Below are 21,115 nucleotides of genomic sequence, written 5' to 3' on the forward strand. Positions count from 1 at the left end.
TCATTAATTTATCATCATCACCTGTAGTTTTTGATTTTTTTTTTAAACTTCCTATTCTTATGACCTCCAAGTGCCAGTCACAAATTATCACCAATCACACTGAATTACAAATCCTATGAAACATAAAAGTCTGCAGATGCTGAGATTGCAGTAAAAACAAAAAAAGACAGACATACAGAATGGTAACAGATCATTTCAGCCCACCGTGCAACTTAATCATCCATTGACCTACAATCCCCAGTACGTTTTGAACAGTGGGAGGAAACCGGAGCGCCCGGAGGAAACCCACACAGACATGGAGAGGACGTACAAACTCCTTACAGACAGGACGGGATTCGAACCCGCTAGCTGGTACTGTAAAAGCATTGCGTTAATCGCTACGCTAACTGTGCCGCCCTCACCAGGTCACACCACATCCATAAGAGCCAAAGATATAAAACCAACATTTTGGGCCTGAGCCCTTCTTCAATGCATCAATGTTTCAGGCCTAAAACGTTGGTCAAAAATCTTCAGCTCCTATAGACACTGTATGACCTGCTGAATTACTTCAACTTTTAAAAATTTTGAGTCCTGCATGGTGTCACAGACTCTCCTCCATTAGGAATGAAGCACAGATTGTCCAGAAACGTTTCAACCTTATCCTTCAGACCCTGAGTACAATGCAGACTTTCAATCCATCTCCAAGGAAAAACTGAAACTCCAAATTTGAATATTTACATGCAGATGTTTAAAATTCAGTTCAATTGGACAGGATCACCCTCAGTAGAAGACAGCCTCATTCACTCAAGTAGAAAGTCAATCATTTGTTAACCAAATGTTTATTTTGTTAATTTGGGACGACAAACCTGGGTAGGAAATGGCACGGAACGATGGAGGCCAGTAGAACAGAGGGGCCAGGGAACACAATTCTTTGAAAGTGGTGAGACAAGTTGATAGTGTGGTGAAGAGATTATTTGGCACATTGGCCTTCATGAATCAAAGTACTGAGTACAGGAGGTGGGAATCTTATGAGGAAGATGCGCACAGCACTGGTGAGGCCAAATTTGGAGTACGACCGTAATTGGGACCGAAGGATCGGTTGAATCTCAAAATGGACGTCAAGTGGAATTTTGCACGCACGCACGGCGTACCGAAGTCTTCAAGCAAACTTCTTCATCACATGTTGTATTTGACAAATCAGAGACACATGAGAGACAAAATATACATACATACCTTGTCAGTCAGGGTCCTAAGGTACATAGGCTGGGCATGGCCATCCTGACTCCTGTGTGCATGCACGAGTCTTCATTGGCGCACGTGGAGTGGGGTTTGGAGTTCAGTCGACACAGGCACGGGAGTTAAGTGCATTGACGATATTGAATACGCGCCCTTAACACTTCCACAGATGGCCGTGCCCAGCCTATGGACTCTGGGATGCCGACTCGCAAAGTATGGACGTTTTGGCTCTTATAAGACCTGTATCCCTGTTATAGTTTGTCAAATACAACATAAATCGCTTGAATGTTATATTCTTATATATACATCACAAAGTATGGACGTTTTGGCTCTTATAAGACCTGTATCCCTGTTATAGTTTGTCAAATACAACATAAATCGCTTGAATGTTATATTCTTATATATACATCACAAAGTATGGATGTTTTGGCTCTTATAAGACCTGTATCCCTGTTATAGTTTGTCAAATACAACATAAATCGCTTGAATGTTATATTCTTATATATACATTTAAAAAAATTCAGTCATATGTGCGGCTGAACATAAGTTTCAGAGATTGCAAGACAGGGAATACCTATATGGTGTGCAGTTCTGGTCACCTATATACAGAAAAAAAGTGCAGAGAAAAATTTGCAAGTTGCTAAGGCTCAAGAAGCCTAGTTATAGGGGAATAAATGAGGGGAGATTTGATAGAGGTACACAAAATTACATGGGGTAAAAATGGGTTAATGTAAGCAGGATTAGGCAAAGTGTTTCCAGGGAAAGAGTGTAGAATGAGATGCAGTTGCTGGTTCGATCTCAGCATAAGGGAAATTTGGATTGTTGCATGGATATGAAGGGCATGGAGGGCTATGGTCAAGATCAATGGAACTAGGCAGAATAAATAGTTCAGTGCGGACTAGATAGGCCAAAGGGCCTGTTTCTGTACTGTAGTGTTCTATGGTTCTTGAAGAATACTATAGTTGTTTGATGATATGGTGGGCAGTAGCAGTGGACTGTGCAGCACAAAACCATTTCAATGCAAGATTGCACAGCTGGAGTGGCCAACTTCTTAATTTTTAATGTCGACATACAGCACGCGAACAGGCCATTTCAGCCTAAGAGTCCATGCCGCCCAATTAACCTACACCCCCAGTTCATAGTCATGGGCTGAAATGGCCTGTTACCTTGCTATATGTCAAAGAATTAAAAGGTTGGTCACCTTGCGCATTTTAACTACAATGGTGGAATAATTTTACCAAGTTGCATCTTACATTTTTGAGCTGTCCGTGGGATGAGGAAAAATGTACCCAAGAGAAGTGAAAATCCAGCCTGCAAGTACAAATGTCAATTTAACAACTACTCATTGCATCTCTTGGCACGTTCCAATTTCCCAATAATGTCCTGAATTAATCTTCCATTTCAGAGCACACGAGATGCTCGAGCAGCTGGACTTGCTTATCGTGTCAAACAAACTTGAAAATAACCTGGTTTTCAAGCACTAAAAATAGGCAGGTTTGACCAGAGGTTTCTTTAAAATGATAAGGAAGGAGTTTTTTCCAGCCCTCATCCTCCAACCATTCCTTCAGCTCATTGAGATGTTGTTCAGTCACTTTGACTGACTGCAAAACACTGTGGAAAGCTTCCAGCACCACCTTACTGCAAATAGGTGACCATCCAGTCAATGGTCTATTGGTTACTTCCCTCATCTGTAATGGAAGGAAATGGGCTGAACAATTCCATGATCATATTGGAGGTCCAAGGGCGGCAGAGTTAGTGTAGTGGTTAGCACAACGCTATTACAGCACCAGAAACCCAGGTTCAAATCCCGTGCTGTCTGCAAGGACTTTATACACTGTTCCAAAGGTGTACAGGGTTAGAAGGTTAATTTTACCCATGGGTGTATTTGGATGCCGCAGGTTTGTGGGCCGAAAAAGCCCGTTACCCTGATGAAACTTTAATTTAAAAATTAAACTAATTCACGTCAATCAGCAAAGAAAATTTCACAAATGATTTTTTTTCCCCCTGTATATTCAAGATGAGCAGTGATCCAAAATTATACGCATTAGGAGCTACAAAAAAACCCAACAGATCTCTGATTATCTCAGTGGGATCTACCTCAAATACTAGAAACAAACGAGCTCAGAGAAAGCACTGCCTACATTCCCCCAGAATAAGTTGCCTAAAAATGATCTTCTTGTATCCAGCTCCTTGCATGAATGGGAATATATCCACTGTAAATATCTACATAAATGAATTAACACTTTAGACATTGTTTCAGTGGATTTCAACCAGGGGGATGATTGAGGGGCTGAACCTCCTCTTGGCAACTGGCACAAATTGGATGTGGTTGAATAAATATCGCAGAATTTCATAGCTCAGGTCACACCCGTGCGATCTTTTATGAAGGAACTGTCTCTGTCTTCTTCTCTCATACTGTAATAATTTTCTCTCCTTCAAATATTATTTCAAACCAGTTTTGAAAGTTGAGATTGATTCTGCTGCCTTTACTGCTTCAGACAGTGCAATCCAGGGCATAATGACTTAAAGCAAAAATAATTCTCATCTTACCTCTGGCCCTTTTATCTTATCTTGGGTTGAAGTGAAACTGCGAACACTTCAGCCAGTAAAATGTTCCTTCTTATTTAGTCGAACAAAACCCCTCATTATTTTGAATGCCTCTATTAGAAGACCCAATCGCATTTTCTGCTCCAAGAAGAACTGATACAGTTTTTTTCTTGTCTCTCCATATAATTGAAGTCTCTTGTCCCCAGTATCATTCTAGTAAATCTCATCTACACCCTCGGCAAGGCATGCCATTCTTCCTAAAGAGAACTGATCTAACGAGTAGCTATAAATGACAAATCTGGTTTATTAAAAGTAACAATTACCTAGTAGCAGAAAATCAATAGAGAAAATTTCGTTTAACTGAGATATAAAAATATAATAAAGCCTCGAATTTGAGCATAGATTGGGGAATCAACACTTCAATTCTCTTGATGGTATTCAATTGGGGTGAGTACTTATAACAATGACTTGAACAAGGTTTCATCCATGAAGTCTGAGTGCTTGGCTATTTCAATGCCCTCTCTAAAACTACAGGGTTTGGAACTCTGTCTGAAATGGGCCTTTCATGCTAAACCACTTAAAGCCAAATTATTATTTTTTTTTTTAAAAGTTTCTTCCATAATTCACTTGCTTGATGAACTGACTGCGAGGGGAGACTATTTTAAACTTTCGTATTTTTTTTATATTTCTTTTTAGCTCGAATTCTGGATAATGGGGATTTTAATGTAGCATGTTTTCACCATATTAAGTATTTGTATTGCAATAATACTTCTGAAACAAAATTTGCATGATCCTACACCAATCTTTAGTTTTCCTACCACATAGCAAGCCAAGATGGACAGCTGAAGATAATTTCACATCTTAAATCTCAGCACATCTCAAATATTTACATTAACAATCCGATGGTGGGCCCACTTCCCAGCACTCCCCCCCCCACCCCCCCACAAATTAGGCGTTATGCATGAAACATTTATACACAATTTGCAAACAGGATGAGAGATGATTAATTCTGCTAAAATTTTAATTCAGTTTTACGATAAAGCTGTCAGATGATGATATGTAGCAGGTGGGGGTAAAAGAGGAGCTGGATTATAGGGACTTTCAGGAAGCCTTGAAATAAATTCCACTTTTTGAAAATGATTAAGAATTAGAAGTAAGGCAAATAAACTGGATAGAAGACACTGAACAAAATGGAAATCAAAGGCAGTTTCGCAGTGAAACCAGTTTTATATTCAAAACAATGAACATCAGATTGTGTCCAAATACAATTGCCACCCAAATACACCCATGTGATCAATTAACCTACTAAACCCATACGTCTTTGGAATGTAGGAGGAAACCCACAGCAACCAGGGAGAACGTACAAACTCCTTACAGACAGTGCCAGATCTGAACCTGTAATAGCGTTGGGCTGACCACTACAGTAACCATGCCAAATGATACAGAATAGAAGCCCCAAAGTTTTACAGAGATTTAAGTGGCAGACCATTATGCTTTTAATTTGAGGTGATGCATTTTGTTTAAAAGTTGGTGAAGATGATATTTTAAATTTTGGAATGGATAAGTCTTGACCAATGCCTCATTCTATTAGCCATTTTTGCTAAAGTAAATAAGAACTTTAGCAAAGATGGCTAATAGAATACAGATATGCGCGACTTAACGTCCACGATATGTTCTGTGAAACTGGGCGTTATGCAATGTGGACATTGTGTAAACACCATATTACTGTATATACTTAGCAAAACTATATGAGCCATTGAATTTATGATAAATTAAAGTTTTTTTCCCACTTTTTAAACTTTTACGTGAACAGTTTATTAGCCTATATCACACACAATTTAACAAAGAGAATCAGGATTATCCACATCACTGTTTTCAACTTCAGTATTCCACTTGAAGAGTTACAGGTCGAATACCTCCATTGATGAACTGTCACTATGTAATGCCTGAAGGACCTGGCTGAGGCTATCCTTGCAAGGTGTTGGTTTCTGCAGGAATATGTCCAGTGTTGTTTACCAAATTTTTTTTATTTTCAGCAAACACTGCATGAGGCATTCCTCTCTATCAGTGAAAAGCATTCGGTGTTTGGGTTCATCCCTTCTGCTAGTTGTTAAGGTCTGCAAAGGATTTGGATAACCCCTTAACAGTGAACCTCTTCTGCACCTGTTCTTCTTCTCTTTCTACAGTATCCTTTTCCCTCGCCTCTTCTTCAGTTCTCCAATCGGGATTCCTGACTGAACTCCATTATAACCCTATCAGACCATAGACGTATATGTGGTTGGACGTTAAGCAGTGCACACCTGTACTTGATTTTATAGTGCAGTATGTGCAGAACATTGGAATCTTGATAAAAACGTGAAACAAAATTTCAATGCACTACGCAGTTTACAGTAATGCAGTCAGACATTGCCCAGTCTGAGAAAATGAAAATGCAAAACCTTGAAAAACAGGGGGAGTTTCCATTAGAACAGAATTTAAAGGGCAATTTGGTAGAAATGTTTTATAATTACAAGAATTTGGACAAAGTCAAGAAACAGGTTGTTTCCACTGCTTAAGTAGTCTGGAAGATGGATGCAATACGACTCGGTGGGGCTGAATCATCTGTGTCTGTGTAGTAATTTCTATCTAATTCGATGTAACAGCAGCATGCGGCTGGCCAATCTCAGAATCATGTTTCTGTAAAGTGTGTCATTAGCCTACAGCTAGTATCTGGGTAAACAGTTAACATATATTTACCAAGGATGGCTGCTTTGGTGCAAGATATTCCTTAGCCAAACACATTTCAAAAGAACCCTGCAGTTTAGGCCACAACTATGCTGCTTTACAGTGGAGAAAATATGACAATAGCCTATGATTTGGTCATAACTATGACAGTAGAAATACCAGAATCCGTCATTATTAAGAAACCAAATTTTTGAGATGGAGACAAGATTGCAGATGCCGGAAACAAAAAGCAAACTGGTGGAAGATCTCAGAGAGTCAAGCGGGATCTATGGAGGGAAAGGAATTGTAGATGTTTTGGGTTGAGACCCTGCATCAAAGCAGAGTGGAGAGGGAAGGAAGGTGAGACAGGAGCCAGTCAGTTACAGGGGGAATAGTTGGGAGACAAGCAGGTGGGAACAGACAAGAAAAAAAGGGTTCAAAAACTATAGGACGTGGATTTAAGGTGGTGATAGGTGACTGAAAAAGGGCCTGAGGGGCAACTTGTTCCACACAGTGCCAGTCTGTAAATGGAATGGGCTGCCAGAAGCAGTAGAGATGGGCACAGTTATAATATTTAAAAGATAAACTGCCTCACAAAAATAAATTAAAAAGTGCACAAAAAGACAAAGTGAGGCAGTGCCTTTGGTTCATTGATCAGAGAAACAACGTTTTCTGCAATGGACAAGTTGGGTTTTTAAGGCCTGTTTCCATGTTGCATAGCCCTATAATTCTAGATCAAGTCAGACAGGGGAAGGGAGAGAAAAAGGTGAAAAGAGTTGCTGCAAAGTGATTAGCAGGGACATAAAGCTACCAGTGCTAGAATTTGATAAGTAAGGAAAAACTTATAGTTCTTCCACTTGGGCCATTTGGTGCATTTGCTACCAAGAATTGTTCCCTCTAAGCTGTGCATGCGCACACTCGCTTTGCCACCAGTGCACAAAGGAAATTAATATGCGTACAAAAGGTTAGTTATTTAAAATAACCATTTCTTAAAATCTTAACTGAATACGTTACTTCGTCAAATGCCATCATACTTGGATTATCTTAAAACATACCAATAAAGTTTTATTCGCCATGCGAGATAGTCCGTGCCAAAATTATCTTGAAACCATTTTAAGTTTACATTTGCACAAGCATTCAATATGCACATAATTTGGTCACAGGAAAAAAATTTTTGCGCACACTACTAAAAATGGGAGAGAACATTGCTACCAAGGAAAATAAAAATTCACGCGTGTTTAAATGTCACTATATACCACCAAGTAGTGAGAAGGCTTCTTTGCAAACAGACCCACAGATTAACTCTAATTTTTCACACAGTTGTGTAAAGAACACAATTTACAGCGTTAGATTGCAACGACAAAGAAGGTCAATTAGCACCAAGCAAGGCAGCATGTAACCACTTATGGGGCTCACTCAGGAGTGTGATGGCTGCAGATAAGAAATTATCTTCAAGCCTGTTCAGGCATGTTTTCATCCAGATGGGAGGAGGGAGAAGAGAGTGCACCTAGGGTGGCAGCAGGTGATGTAAATGGAGTCCATGGTGGGAAGGGAAGTTTTTCATGTTTTGAACTGCATTCATCACCTGCTTATAGCTTCTTCCAATGTTGTTCAGCAGAGAAGCTCCCATACCACCATGTGAGGAATCCAGCAAGTATGTTATTGATATTTAAACTAGTTTTGCTCAGACAGCAATATTTTTGCATGCTATTAGATGAGGTGTGAGTGTTTTTAAATGGGCATAATTAGTTTAATAAACTGCCTCTAAACTGCTAATATTGTTTAATTTCTTAAAGTTTTCAAAATAATATTTTAATTTTTAATGTATTTAATAGACATTTTAATTTTGTGTGCACATTTTACCAATTTATTTTAGCTCTCTGTATAATGCTCAGAAGTAATTAAAATTGTACATCTCTCCTCAAAATGCTAAGAGAATTCTTTTATGCGATCTGCGACTTAGGAACTTCATGGCATCATGATCCTAATATCCAGATCTTCGAAATACAGTAAAATCCCTGGTATCCAGAATTCAAGCAACCATCAGTCTAAGCAACTGGCAAAAAAAATTCAGGAAAATAAATATTAAAGAATAAAATAATAGGTAAAAAATACACATGCCTAAAATTGTAAAAATAAATGTTCTCTGAAGTAACAGATAAATCTTTGACGAAGATGGGAACAAATATTCAGCCAGTGGCACCTTGCTCGTGCTTTGCTCGTAGCCACTGTTTGAATAAAGTTGTGCGAAACTGCAATGGCGTTGCCCAGGATGAAGAGCTGGTTGATGCCGCTCGCCGTTGGGGTGACTCTCTTAAGTGTCTCCTTATCCCTACTTTGTAAGAATCACCCCATTCAGAGGCTTTATCCTGGGGGAGGGGAGTTATTGTTCGTCTTGTGTGCAGCTCCATGGAGGGGAAGGAACCTGCAGATGCAGTGACGATTTCAAAGAATATGACTGAAAATGAAGTAAAATGCTTTAAGGTAGAAATTTTCATGCAAGTGAAATTTGTTCAGTGTAAGTACAGTATAGTATTTTTTTCTTTTCACTTTTAAACTGTTTATTATTAATATACGTGTATCAGTGAGGCATTTTAAGAGAAAGTCTCAAGCAACCGTAAAATATACTTAACTGGCATCTACGAATCCCCATAGGTGCAGGATACTAGGGTTTTACTATATCCCTGAACAAGAGTATCAAAGAAAACTTCTCACAATAGTGATCGATTGATTATTGGGGCTTTCTGAAGAAAGTGTTTGACTACAAGTACTTAGCCAACATAAAGCCACATCAGTCACTTCAATGGAGATCATAATACATTTGAACAACTGATAATTGATCTATTTGTGGAGGGCTCAGTAGTGGACAGGGTCAGGAACTTCAAATTACTGGCGTCAACATCTCCGAGGATCTGTCCTGGAGCCTCCTTGTTGATGCAATCACAAAGAAGGCTCATCAGCGACTATGCTTTGCGAGGCGCCAGAGGAGAATCGGCACGTCACCAAAGACTCTCAAAAGCTTCTACAGGTGTACCGTGGAGAGCATTCTGGCTGGTTACATCATTGCCTGCTATGGAGGCGCCAACTCTCAGGTCAAGAATAAACTCCAGAGGGTTGTTAACTCGGCCTGCAACAGCACAGGCACCAGACTTCACTCCATCGAGGACATCTAAAAACCAGCTTCTATCCTCAAAGACCCCCACCACCAAAGCCGCGGCTTTTTCACTCTGCTACCATTGGGAAAAAGGTATAGGAGCCTAAAGACGAGCACTCAGCGGCACAGGGACAGCTTCTTCCCCGCTGCCATCAGATTCCTGAATAATCAATGAACCAACGACACTGCCTGACTTTTCGTGCACAATTATTTTCTTTATATACTAATGTTGTAAGATGGTCATAGTATGAATGTTTGCAATGTGATGCTGCAGCAGAACACGTTTATGACTATAAATTCTGATTTTGATGAAATGATTGCAGTACATTGGTCTTGGCATTAAATCTTCCCTCTTCTCAGGAAATTCAGGTGTACAGGATACTCAATGTCACAATTCTACATATATCATTAAAGATTTTTCATTTGAAATGAGTGCTTTTGGAATTATGTCCACAGCACTTTACTAATCTTACTTCAACAGCAATTCCCTCCTCTTTGCACTCTACTTTCCCACCAGAAGAGCAGCAACTTTATATGGACGACCACTTCAATGTTACATTATCAATTTGGTCATTTTCCTTTTTGTTTTTAAAGCTCCCTGGTGATTGCATTAACCCCCACCATCACCGGGTCAAGCTACCAGGAATGGTCACTAAATATAATCTACAACCCCAAAACAACAATTTATTTCCCCAACCTCACATTTTGTTTTCCAGAATTTCCTGGCAGTGTGAACAACATTCACTGCAGTTCACTTTCAGGCCATTTATTGATGAAACAGTGGGAGAAACAATGATGGGAAGGTGTTTCGCCGCAATGATTCAAAGAAAAATGCAGTAACTATAAGATTAGTGCATTTAGACAGGTAGCTCACAATGAGGATATCGGAATAAAACCTTACTATCAACTGCTCCCTGCATCCTGGACAGAGGATCACTGTACTCATTAATTAACACGCATTTCTGGCTGGTAACAGATTTTTTTTTGCAATCATCACTTGTGAAAAGCTCAAAGGAAATATTAATCCAATTAGCTGCAATTAATGTTATCCAATTGAAATGCAGCTCTTTTTAAAAGTCTGGCTAGGTCTGTATAATTTAAGATGCTGGAGGCTGCAGTTTTCATTAGATGAATTTTTCTTTAAAAAAAAACTTTTCTTACAATTGACTTTCAAAATTCTGTGCCGTCATTTCTTCAATATTCTTTGCCTTGAGCAGGTTATAGTTCCAAATCTTTAGATTGCTGGTGATAAAATCCTCGGACACAGAACTCAAATGAAGTATCATATTGTTAGTGGGCTTATCAAATCACTTGGTGAGAAACTAGTTGCTCAACAGCTACTTTTTCGCAGAAACACCATTGTGACTTATGAAAATTGACTGCAAACAATTTAACTCGTTTTGCGCACTAAATTAAGGTACAATTTCGTAAACCTGTTTTTGGAGCAAATCACCATTTCCTTTGACAGCATTTTACATGCATACACCTCTCTCAACTTAATGATATTTCCACATCGTGACATTGATTGGCAGTTGACAGGCGAGTTAGCTTTCCATCATTGTTGAAGCATCAAGACCAAACACTTCTCACACTGGCACATACGGGGGAAAAAAAAGCCAGAGCAAAGTCATAACTGAAGGGAGAAATAACCAGTCCCTCTCTCTCTCTCTCTCTCTCCCCCCCCCCCTCCAAATATACCTATTGGTCTAAGTGTTCTGTAAACCACAAAAATTATGTATCATTACTTCAAAAGTTAATTTTTGAAACAATGGACAATGTTTTCCTCTTAAATATTTTTTGATTGGCACGCCCATCAAAGATGTAAAAAAAAAATCAAGAAATCTCATCTTTGTCCAATTCATTACGAGGAAGTTACATACAACAATCAGCCACCATTACTGAAGTACAGTTGAACACCATATATGGAAAACACTTTGGCCAAATGCAATAGCTATATCTCCTAGAAGTTAGGCATTACTTAAAATAAACATGCATCACTTCAACTCAAAGAAAGCGACTTCCTGAACGTGCAAAGTGACAATAATTCAAAACAAAGTCATCATCTTGAATCCAGATAGACTCAGGATCTCTCATCCAATGAGATTTAAGGAATGTGAAACAAAACGTTCATTCTCCAACCTTGATCCTAAAATGGGAATTGAATGCCAACTCAAGACGACAGAGAGAAAAGGTGTCAGAAATACAGTAAAGCCCTTGTTATCCGACACCCATGGAGGTTGATAGCTGCCGATGTGTATTTTGAAGTTGCTTGAGACTTACTTTGACAATGTCTTATAAATACTCCTGCCTTAAGAATTAACAGTTTAAAAGACAAAAATAGTATACTGCAATTACAATGAAAAAACTTCACTTGCATGTATAAGCCTTAAAGCATTTTACTTAATCTTCAGTCATATCCTTTGAAATCATTTAACCATTGCTAAATGTGCAGGTTACTCCCCCTCCACAGATCCGCCCAAAATATGAACAATAACTTTATAGATAATTAACTCACCCCCCCCCCCCCCCAAGTTTACAGATAAAGCCCCAGACCAAGGTGCCTCTTACAAAGCAGGGATTTGGAGGCACTTTAAGAGAGTCACCCCTACAGTGAGCGGCATCAACCAGCTCCATTCTGGATGACACCATTACTGTTTCACACAACTTTATTCAAATAGCTGATATGAGCAAATCATGTCCAAGGCTCTCTGCTGGCTGAATACATGCTCCCATCTTCACCAAAGGTTCATGTGTTACTTCAGAGAACACTTACTTTTACAATTTTAAACTTGCATATTTTTTTTACCTATTTTTTTTCTTATTTAGTTTGCTTATTTACTTTTTTTGGTAGTCGCTTGAATTCAGGATACCAGGGATTTTACTATATTCAGAACTCTGGGCTTTACCAGAGAATAAAGATGTGCCAATTTGGGTTGGTGACTTTTCAAACCAAACAAAAAGTGCTGCCAAACAAATGACTGCTTTCAGGATTTTGTTTATTTTAGACCTTGCGCATTTGCTAATTTTGGTTTTATGCAAGAAGAAATTATAAGGAACGATTTGGAGAAAGAAAAAACACATTAATCTGTTACTATTAAAACCCCTCAGAATAATTCACAACTGATTTCTGGTGTTACAGAGGGTGACTGTCAATTACTAATACAGGAATAGACTGCTTTACAAATGCTCGCTTTTACAAAGAAACCCGTGTTCACTATCCAAAAAAATTTGAATGGGTTTTCGCTTTTACGAAAAGAGCCTACAATAGTAGTGAATGGGTCTTCATTTTACACCATTTCGGCTTACAAAAGGTTTCATAGGAACGCTGTACTTTCGTAAAGCGTAAAGAGTTTTTGACAGTGTCTGAAAGGTTCCTGACCATGTCTGAAGTTCAGGTTTGGAGCTGGATTTGGACTGGACTCTGCTTGGCTGCAGAACCACTGGAGGCAAATCTACAGACACTCAGTGACTCGGGGGGAGGGGGAAACTCTCTTTTGCTTCTCTTTCTCTGACTGGAAGAGGCAATTTTGCCGATGGCAAATCTGCCTGCCTTACAGCAGGCAAAAGCAATTTTGTGTAATATGACAATAAATTGAATCTTGAACCTGTATATTAATCACACTGTAAAAATGGCAGCTATTCTTGGACTTGTGTCTATCACACAGAGAAACTTTACAACATTCTCTGTGGTCCATAGCGAAGCAGACAGTGAGATGCCAGTTATAAGTCACAGGGCATCGCCAACTTATGAATATTAGTTTCACTTGACTATTCTACACCTCGTGCTGCGTTACCATTTTCCGGTCAATATCAGGGCCATCATTAGCCATTTCTGTTGACAGAAGACTTGGTCCTTTTCCGTAAAAATTTGAGAAGTAAAAGTATTGGAAGTGCCTAATAATTATATGGTGAAACCTTGAAACTCAAATCTTAATATTTCAGTACAGAAAATAAAGATTTAAAAGGAGGATAATCTGAAAGTACAAACTTCATTAAAAGCTGAAAACCACTGAAACTTTTTTTTAAAAAGTTTTCATGTGCACAGACTCAAAGTGAAAGATTCAAGTAATTTTAGAGTCCACTGAAGGTCTATAATGCTCAAGTATTCATATTTAAACTAGACTTTACATTTCAGTTTGCACTTGAAAGTGCCTCCTTTGTCCTTCGTGACAATTACTGCAGGAAGACCCTGTGGCTTGGATTCTTTAGCGGATGCCATTTTTAATGATGATGTATGGGTGTCCCTTTCCTCCGCGCTGCTGCAGGTCAAATACATGACATTGCTGTATGTGTATCAACAAGCAAATTATAAACCATGTCAATCTGAGTTAATGCAAGGCTATAATCCCTTTACAAGTGATCTAATATGTGGCATGAGTTATGTTCATTTTGTAATCTGATAAGGATAGAGTGAGTTACAATAGTCTAATAAAAGAGTAATGAGGCTCCTTAATGACACTGTTAAAAGGTAAAATAGCTTAAAATATTACTCTAGTGAAAACTGATTAAATCTGTGTTGCATACTTGCCCTGTCCATTGCTACTTGTCAGATAAGAACACCAGACTGATCAACCATCCGAGATTCTCATTCATACAACAATATGAGATATTTGCATAGATGTAATTGCAATATTTGCATAGATGTAATACTTGTCCTGCCTATGAATTGTTGAATGTGTGTTTTATCTGGTTGTGAGTCTGCATGTTCTGCACTGTGGACCAGAGAACATTGTATTTGGCTGTATTTGTACAATCATTTGACAATAAACTCAACTTGACTTATTTTTATGACAATCTGGACATTAAAAGATAATTAACCTCTAAATTCTAACACAGCAGTCCTATCTCTCATCAGATTGCTAGCACGTCGACAAGTCAAGTTTGGACAACATCACTTCATTATTACACTGAACGTTGTAGACTAGAAATGACCAAATACAAAATTACAATATACCATGAAATTTGTTGGCACTGAAACAAAGTAGCTGCAAAAGAAATTCCTAAGATTCCAAAATCCTGGCATGAGCAGAAAAAAAATAACACTAGTCAAAAGAATAATAAAAATTTTAAAAAGATAATGGAAGAAAACTTAATCCTATTCAAGGGATCATTTCAAGATTTAAAATCTTCAACACCTAGGATCATGAATATCTTGTTTAGGCGAGGGATCCAAATAGTATAGAGAGAGCTGGATTAACAACTGAAATGATTTAACTCCCTATCAGAGGGTTACAAGCTCAACTCACTTCCTGTCAATCAAGCTCATTTACTTCATTTCCATGTCAGGGTGCTGAAATAAATTTTCACAAAAGTCAATCCTACCATTGTCTGGTAGTGGGATGCATTTTTTAAAAAAAATCTTCCTTTAATTGTGATTTGTTTACATTTACCTCTTGTGCATCATTTAAATTAGTTGTTATTCTAATCTTTTGCAATCAGGGATGAAAAATTGAAATAAAATGACAGTGACACAAAGTCTGTTCTACGTAGTAGGGCTGTTCTGATCCATGAATAATAAATGATAGTGGTTAACTATCTCCAGAAATGTTATTACTGGAATATATGAAAATAGCAGAATTGGAGAAATAATGCAGAAAGGGCATTAAAATATTATTAGCCACACCTTCTCAGTTTAGGGAATTGTGCCTGTTTTTAATTTAATGACACCACACACAGCCTCCTCTCGCTGCTAACTTTGGGGAGAAGATACAGAAGCTTGAAGTCCAGAACCTCCAGGTTCAAGAACAGTTCCCCCACCCACCAGTTACAAGGATTTTGAACCACCCCCTTGCCAACAATCATAAACAATTCCTGCACTGAAAAAGCCTGAATGAAATGCCACTTTTTATTCTTTCACTACAGTAACAGTATCTTTTATATTTATCATCTTTTACCATATAGTAATTTACTGTATAAAATTAGAGTTGCTTTTAATTTACAATGTACCTGTTTAGCTACAGCAAGCATGAGTTTTGTTGCACATGGACAAAGTACCGATGAGTGCAACAAAATCATTATCAAAAGTATTTTTTCCAAAGAATAAGTTGTGTCCATTCAGTTGTTCAAATCTAATAAGGAATACATTTACCAACATTGTAATATCCTTTTTTTCTAATGCAAATTATTAATTTACACATCATTAGTTATCCACGACTGATACGCAAATGACATCCTAAAATTCAGGAGCTCAAATATATCTATTCAATTTCTGTACTGGGTCTATACTTTCAGGCAAGTACAATTTCCAAAGTTGAGACAGCATGTCTTAAAATGGGAATACACTTCATTCCCCAATATTGGGTATACAATGTCAGCAAATACATTTCCACATTCATCCTGCAATCTGAAAGTGTCCTGACAAACCAAACAACTCCAAAACAGCGTTTTTTTTTAAAAGAAGCAGGTAATTAATTTTTAATAACTCATTAATAAACACCTACTAAAATCTGCAAGGACAACATTTCAAGCCACAGGTGTTATAGATACTGCTCATATTTGAATGTTTAGTTTTGGTCCAGTGGATAATGCCAAGACCAACCCAGTCTTTTCTACTCAAGAAAGCAAGAGAATGCAATTCTCCAGAACTCTTCATTGGGTACTCTAGGTAAAGCTAAAAATACACTGAACAAAGCATGCATTCTAAAATGATTTTTTTAAACCGAAGGATGTTCCATATTTGGGAACATGACATTTTCTAACAAGCAATTCCTCAGCTAATTATTCACTGTTGCATAAGAATGTAATATAAAACCACAACTTGTTACCCTGGAGTAAAGAGCCACCTACTCCCTTGTTTGCATCTTTTCAATGGACTTTGGGATGGTTTCCTGCAATCTCCTTAAGCTGGTGGAAACTGATGGCTTTTCTGAACTTGCATGCAAACCTTTTGGCTTTAATACTTTAATACTTTCTCAGGTGATTAGAAAAATATGACAATTAATTGGATAGATTAGAGTAACTAACAAGAAACATCTCACCTTATTCTTCAATGAAACCTACCCTTTACTTGTCTGCATTAATCAAACCAAATTATAATGAATGCCAAAAGCTACACTTAATGAATATATTACTAGACAATTTATAATCAAGGATGCCCTTTATTCTGAAAAACCCTTGTTGAGGACAAGTATGTGTTCTCAGCAATAGCTGGGACATTAAGTTTTAGTAATAAAAATACTTTCCAAATACCTTTCACCTCGTTTGTGCCAAGTAATCCAATTGGTTAACAACCAGGAGTCAGCACAGGATTTTAAAAAAATTATATATTGCACCCTCTAGAGATTCGAATCTTAAAAAGGTCATAATCTCTGATCTTTGAGGTGATGTCCTCAAAGGTACCTATTATAATAGATTTCATTCAGCAATTATTTGCCAATATCACCTTTCACAAGCTCTGAGGCTAACAGGGCAGAGAAAAAAGTTTTGTGGATAGAGTTCGGAAAGTGACAGTCAGACAAACATGTTGGAGCTCCAATTCTCCAGTCCGCATGATCAAGTTCTGTGATTCCCCCCCCCCCCCCCCCAGCATTATTGTATTCAACTGATGAGTACAATAATTTAGTCATTATTTTTAAAAAGCTTCACACAAAATTAAATGTGTATGTTAATTTTAAAATTTGAGATTTAAAATTAATTTGAAAAGTAAAATAATTCTGATTATATAGTACATTAATGAAAAGACGCCCATTAGGGTGGCATGGTTAGTGCAGCGGTCAGCACCAGCGACGGTGGTTCGAATCCGGTGCTGTCTTTAAGTACGTTCTCCCTGTGTCTGTGGATTTCTTCTGGGCACTCCGGTTTCCTCCCACCATTCAAAACATTCGGGGGTTGGAGGTCAATTGGGTGGCATGGGCTCATGGACCAGAAGAGCCTGATACTGTGCTGTATGTCTAATTATTTTAAACTTAAACATAAAAGAAACTGGAAGTTGAAGATATCCTTTCCCAAGTCAACACTTTTGCAACAATTCCTCTATCCATTATGAAGAATGAGAAGTGTTTTTAAAAAAAGCCTTCCAAATCCAACAGAATTTATATCATGACGTCTCAGTTTGCTCTGTTACACAGCATTAAAGTGATTACAGCTCAGTAAGGGGAGTCGATCTGTACAGCAATGAACCTCAGGCCAATCATAACTTTGCAATTATTTCTCTTTTACTTGGAAATAAGTAGCAAGATCACTTCTATAGATCTGGCATGGCTATACTTTGATGCCAGTGACAAATGCTGATCTGATAACAAGAGATGGGGCAGGTGATGGGTTGAAGAACAGGTCAATATCACCATGCCAGGAAACACATTTGACGACTCTAATTTATTACTCACATTGCCTCATCGTTCATTGTACTTTGGTCAATAGGTGCCATGAAACTCACTAATTTGTTGTGAACGTGGAATCTGTTGGAAAGAATTGAAAGCGTTATTTGCTTCTGATTTTATAATTCTGGTTCTTCATCTTGCTAAAATCACACTGGCCTAGTGGTGGAGTATTTGTACTGGGGAAATTACAATTCCTCTGTCAACTGAAGACAAAAAACAAATACACAATACTGTGGGCTTGACATTCATTCCTGCAGAAAACACCTTCCAAAATAAAGATCTGATTCTCAAACAGCCGTGCATTCATGTTTATCACAGAAGGATTTAAGCATAAATGCAGGTTTTGATGGTTTGTTATCGCTGAAGTAGGACAATTTAAAATGATAGTTGCCTCTTTTAATATACAAGGGTCTGATGTCTTAAAATAATTAAGGTAACTATTTGGTTTATCTCATATTGACAATGTTCTTTTAAATTTTAGTAAAAGTTACAGAAAAGATTAATAAAGACAAATTTAAGTTACCAATTCCACAGTGTAAAAATACAGTTTTACACTGTCAACTTTATTAACATAATAAATTCTTGATCCCAGGGGGAGTGGCAGGGATGGGTGCATCTTCAGGGGCGAATGACAGATCAGACCATGAATGCTATTGCAGAGAGGGTTAAATTAAGTGATGCGAGCGGTTGGTTGCAAAACAACAGACACAAAAACTTGGATGAAGGGAATGCAGGTGATCCTTGTGTTACATCCATTCGGGTGATGGAAATTGGTCCCGACACAGTTGAAAAATCATTTCCCAAATATTTGAGATAAGGAATAAAATGAGATCTCATGGAATGTATATTAGGAAAAAAAGATAAATAAATAAAGATTTTTTTTAAACTGTCATTTCTGACACGCAGATAAAGTGGCCTTTTATTTGGGCAAATTGCAATGCAGATCATTTTCTAGGTATGGAAAGCCTCCCCATTCTTCTCCACCCTGTCCCCTCCCCCACCCCACCCCAACCCACCTGCCTGCAGTAACCCCAGTTGGCTGTAAAACACTGAGCGAAGAGCTAATGGGGAGGAAACTGAATAAATGGGTTTGTTATTTTGCTCAATCGCAGCATACTTGAACAAGATGGACGCAGTAAATTGCATCCATTAAATGTAATTAAAACACAAATTAATAAGTCAACTTATTAAATTGAAAGATCAACTACATTTCAGTTACATTGCTGGTCAGGAACTGCATCAGGAGGACCAAAAACAACCATTACTTGAAATTTAAGCTCTTGGAGAGGGAGCAGGGAGAAGTGGAGAAAAAATTAGGATGGGGAGAGGGAGTTAAAAAATATGAAGTGAGGGGGGATGAGAAGGTGAGCAAGGGAGACAAGAAAGAATAAAGTAAAAATCAAGCAAATCCTGTTGAAAGTAATTTATCCCTAACCATTGCAGCACTTCCCTAAATATCTAACTGGCACAGATTTTTAGGTGTTTTTAATGGATCCTGGTAATACTAAACAGCAAAATTGCCAGGTTCAACTTACCTTAGTTTTCTACCTTTACTTGCTCTAGTATCTACTTTTCTTTTAATCTTACTTCGTAGTTTCTGAATGGTGAGCAATTGCCTGTACAAATGAACAAAATATTATTAATCTGAAAGGTAAAACAAAGGAGTAAACCTTTCTACAGAACAAATTGGATATAACATTCCTGGATAGGCACTGCTTAGATTTTCACTTTACACAGTTCCAACATATACATGATTAAATATTGAAATTATTTACTCAAGTGTTCAAATTATCCATTAACACACATACTGGAAAAAGAACAGAACAAGCACGGATTCCTTGCCTGTACCACTTCCAAGGCCTTGCCAATCTAAGGATCACCTCCTGGTCAATCCTCCCAGTTTAGAGAGGAATTCAGAAGTGTTAAAGCCAAGACTTGTGTATATTGGCAATGAGAACAACACTGAGGAGTAAATTTTTAAAACTGTTTATCTTACTTTTTATCATTGCATTCTGTCATTAGAAAATAATAATTTGCCCAAAATTCTCTATTATTTTTGTGCAGGTTTCCCTGTACAGACTTTTGCTGACATGGCTTGTTTTTAATCTGTGAAGCCAAAGGGCTATTCCTATCCTACCTAGATAATGATCTAGATTGTGAGCAGTGACAGATTGTTTAGTATAGAGATGGGGATGGAGGTGTATGATATCATATAGTTCTTACTGAAAGTCACTTTCCAGAAGGGTGACAAGATAGCAATGAGAAACCAAAACCTTAAATAATATTTTTCTTTTCCTTGTGCTTTTGCTATCTGTGGCACACAGTGTCCAGTCGATTGGTGGTCTGCACTTAAATATTACAACCTTTACAAATGTGACCCCATACCCGCTCAATGCTTTTGAACTGCGTGAAAATGCCTACTATTACTTCAACATCTGTTGGTCAAGGACAGGGACTGGAAAAGAAAGGAGCAGTATAATTAGGTAGTGATTACATTTGGATTTCTAATTTAGGTTGGAATTCTAATTTTGATAGTCTACCATCATCATGAGGAATACATCTTGAAATACTCTTGCCAGTTTCTGAACAACTCATTCCAAACATAAGAACAATGTTACGAAAAATGACCGTAACCAATTTGATAGTATTTATTCTACCAAACTACATGTAGTCAGGAAAGATAAAAAATTCTGTTCAATTAAAGAGAGAGAATACAGTACTCTACCAGTTCAAATAAAGTATTCATATGCAAAAATATCACTTTGCTGTGCAAATTAAAACCATTATTTTCATTAGATACAAATTTCACAATGACTGGATCACATTTCAAAATGTGTCTGTTCTCCCCATAATGAAGTTCCATGTGTTGAAGATTATGTTTATGCTCAATCAAATGCTCCAAATTAATTGGATTAAGTCAAAATCTACATAATCTGTGAAACAAACATATTGTTCAGTTTGGGAGGGACAAAATTTTATTTTCCATTGCAATGCCATTATTTAATTCTAAAGTGGTTATTGTAGTTTTTTTTAAGGAACAGTTGAAATAAATTGAACTGAATGGCTACTTGATTGTAACAACTTAGAAATATTTAAAATATGGAAAATGTTAAACTTAATTGTGATATTTATCTTAAAAAATGTAATTAAGCATGTTCGGAGCATCACCCAATTTCCA

General features: G+C 37.7%; 1 protein-coding gene across 1 annotated transcript in view; it reads right to left on the minus strand.

Moving 5' to 3' along the window:
- aatf (apoptosis antagonizing transcription factor) overlaps positions 1–21,115 on the minus strand; it is a 129,461-nt gene that overhangs the window by 18,710 nt on the left and 89,636 nt on the right. The window contains exons 10-11 of the mRNA XM_069911760.1: positions 19,473–19,553; positions 17,944–18,015 (exon numbers count right to left, since the gene is read on the minus strand). Of these exons, the coding sequence (XP_069767861.1) occupies positions 17,944–18,015; positions 19,473–19,553 (153 nt within the window). The remainder of the gene's footprint in view (positions 1–17,943; positions 18,016–19,472; positions 19,554–21,115) is intronic.

The sequence above is a fragment of the Narcine bancroftii genome, chromosome 14, assembly GCF_036971445.1.
Source record: "Narcine bancroftii isolate sNarBan1 chromosome 14, sNarBan1.hap1, whole genome shotgun sequence".
NCBI classification, from domain to species: Eukaryota; Metazoa; Chordata; class Chondrichthyes; order Torpediniformes; family Narcinidae; genus Narcine; species Narcine bancroftii.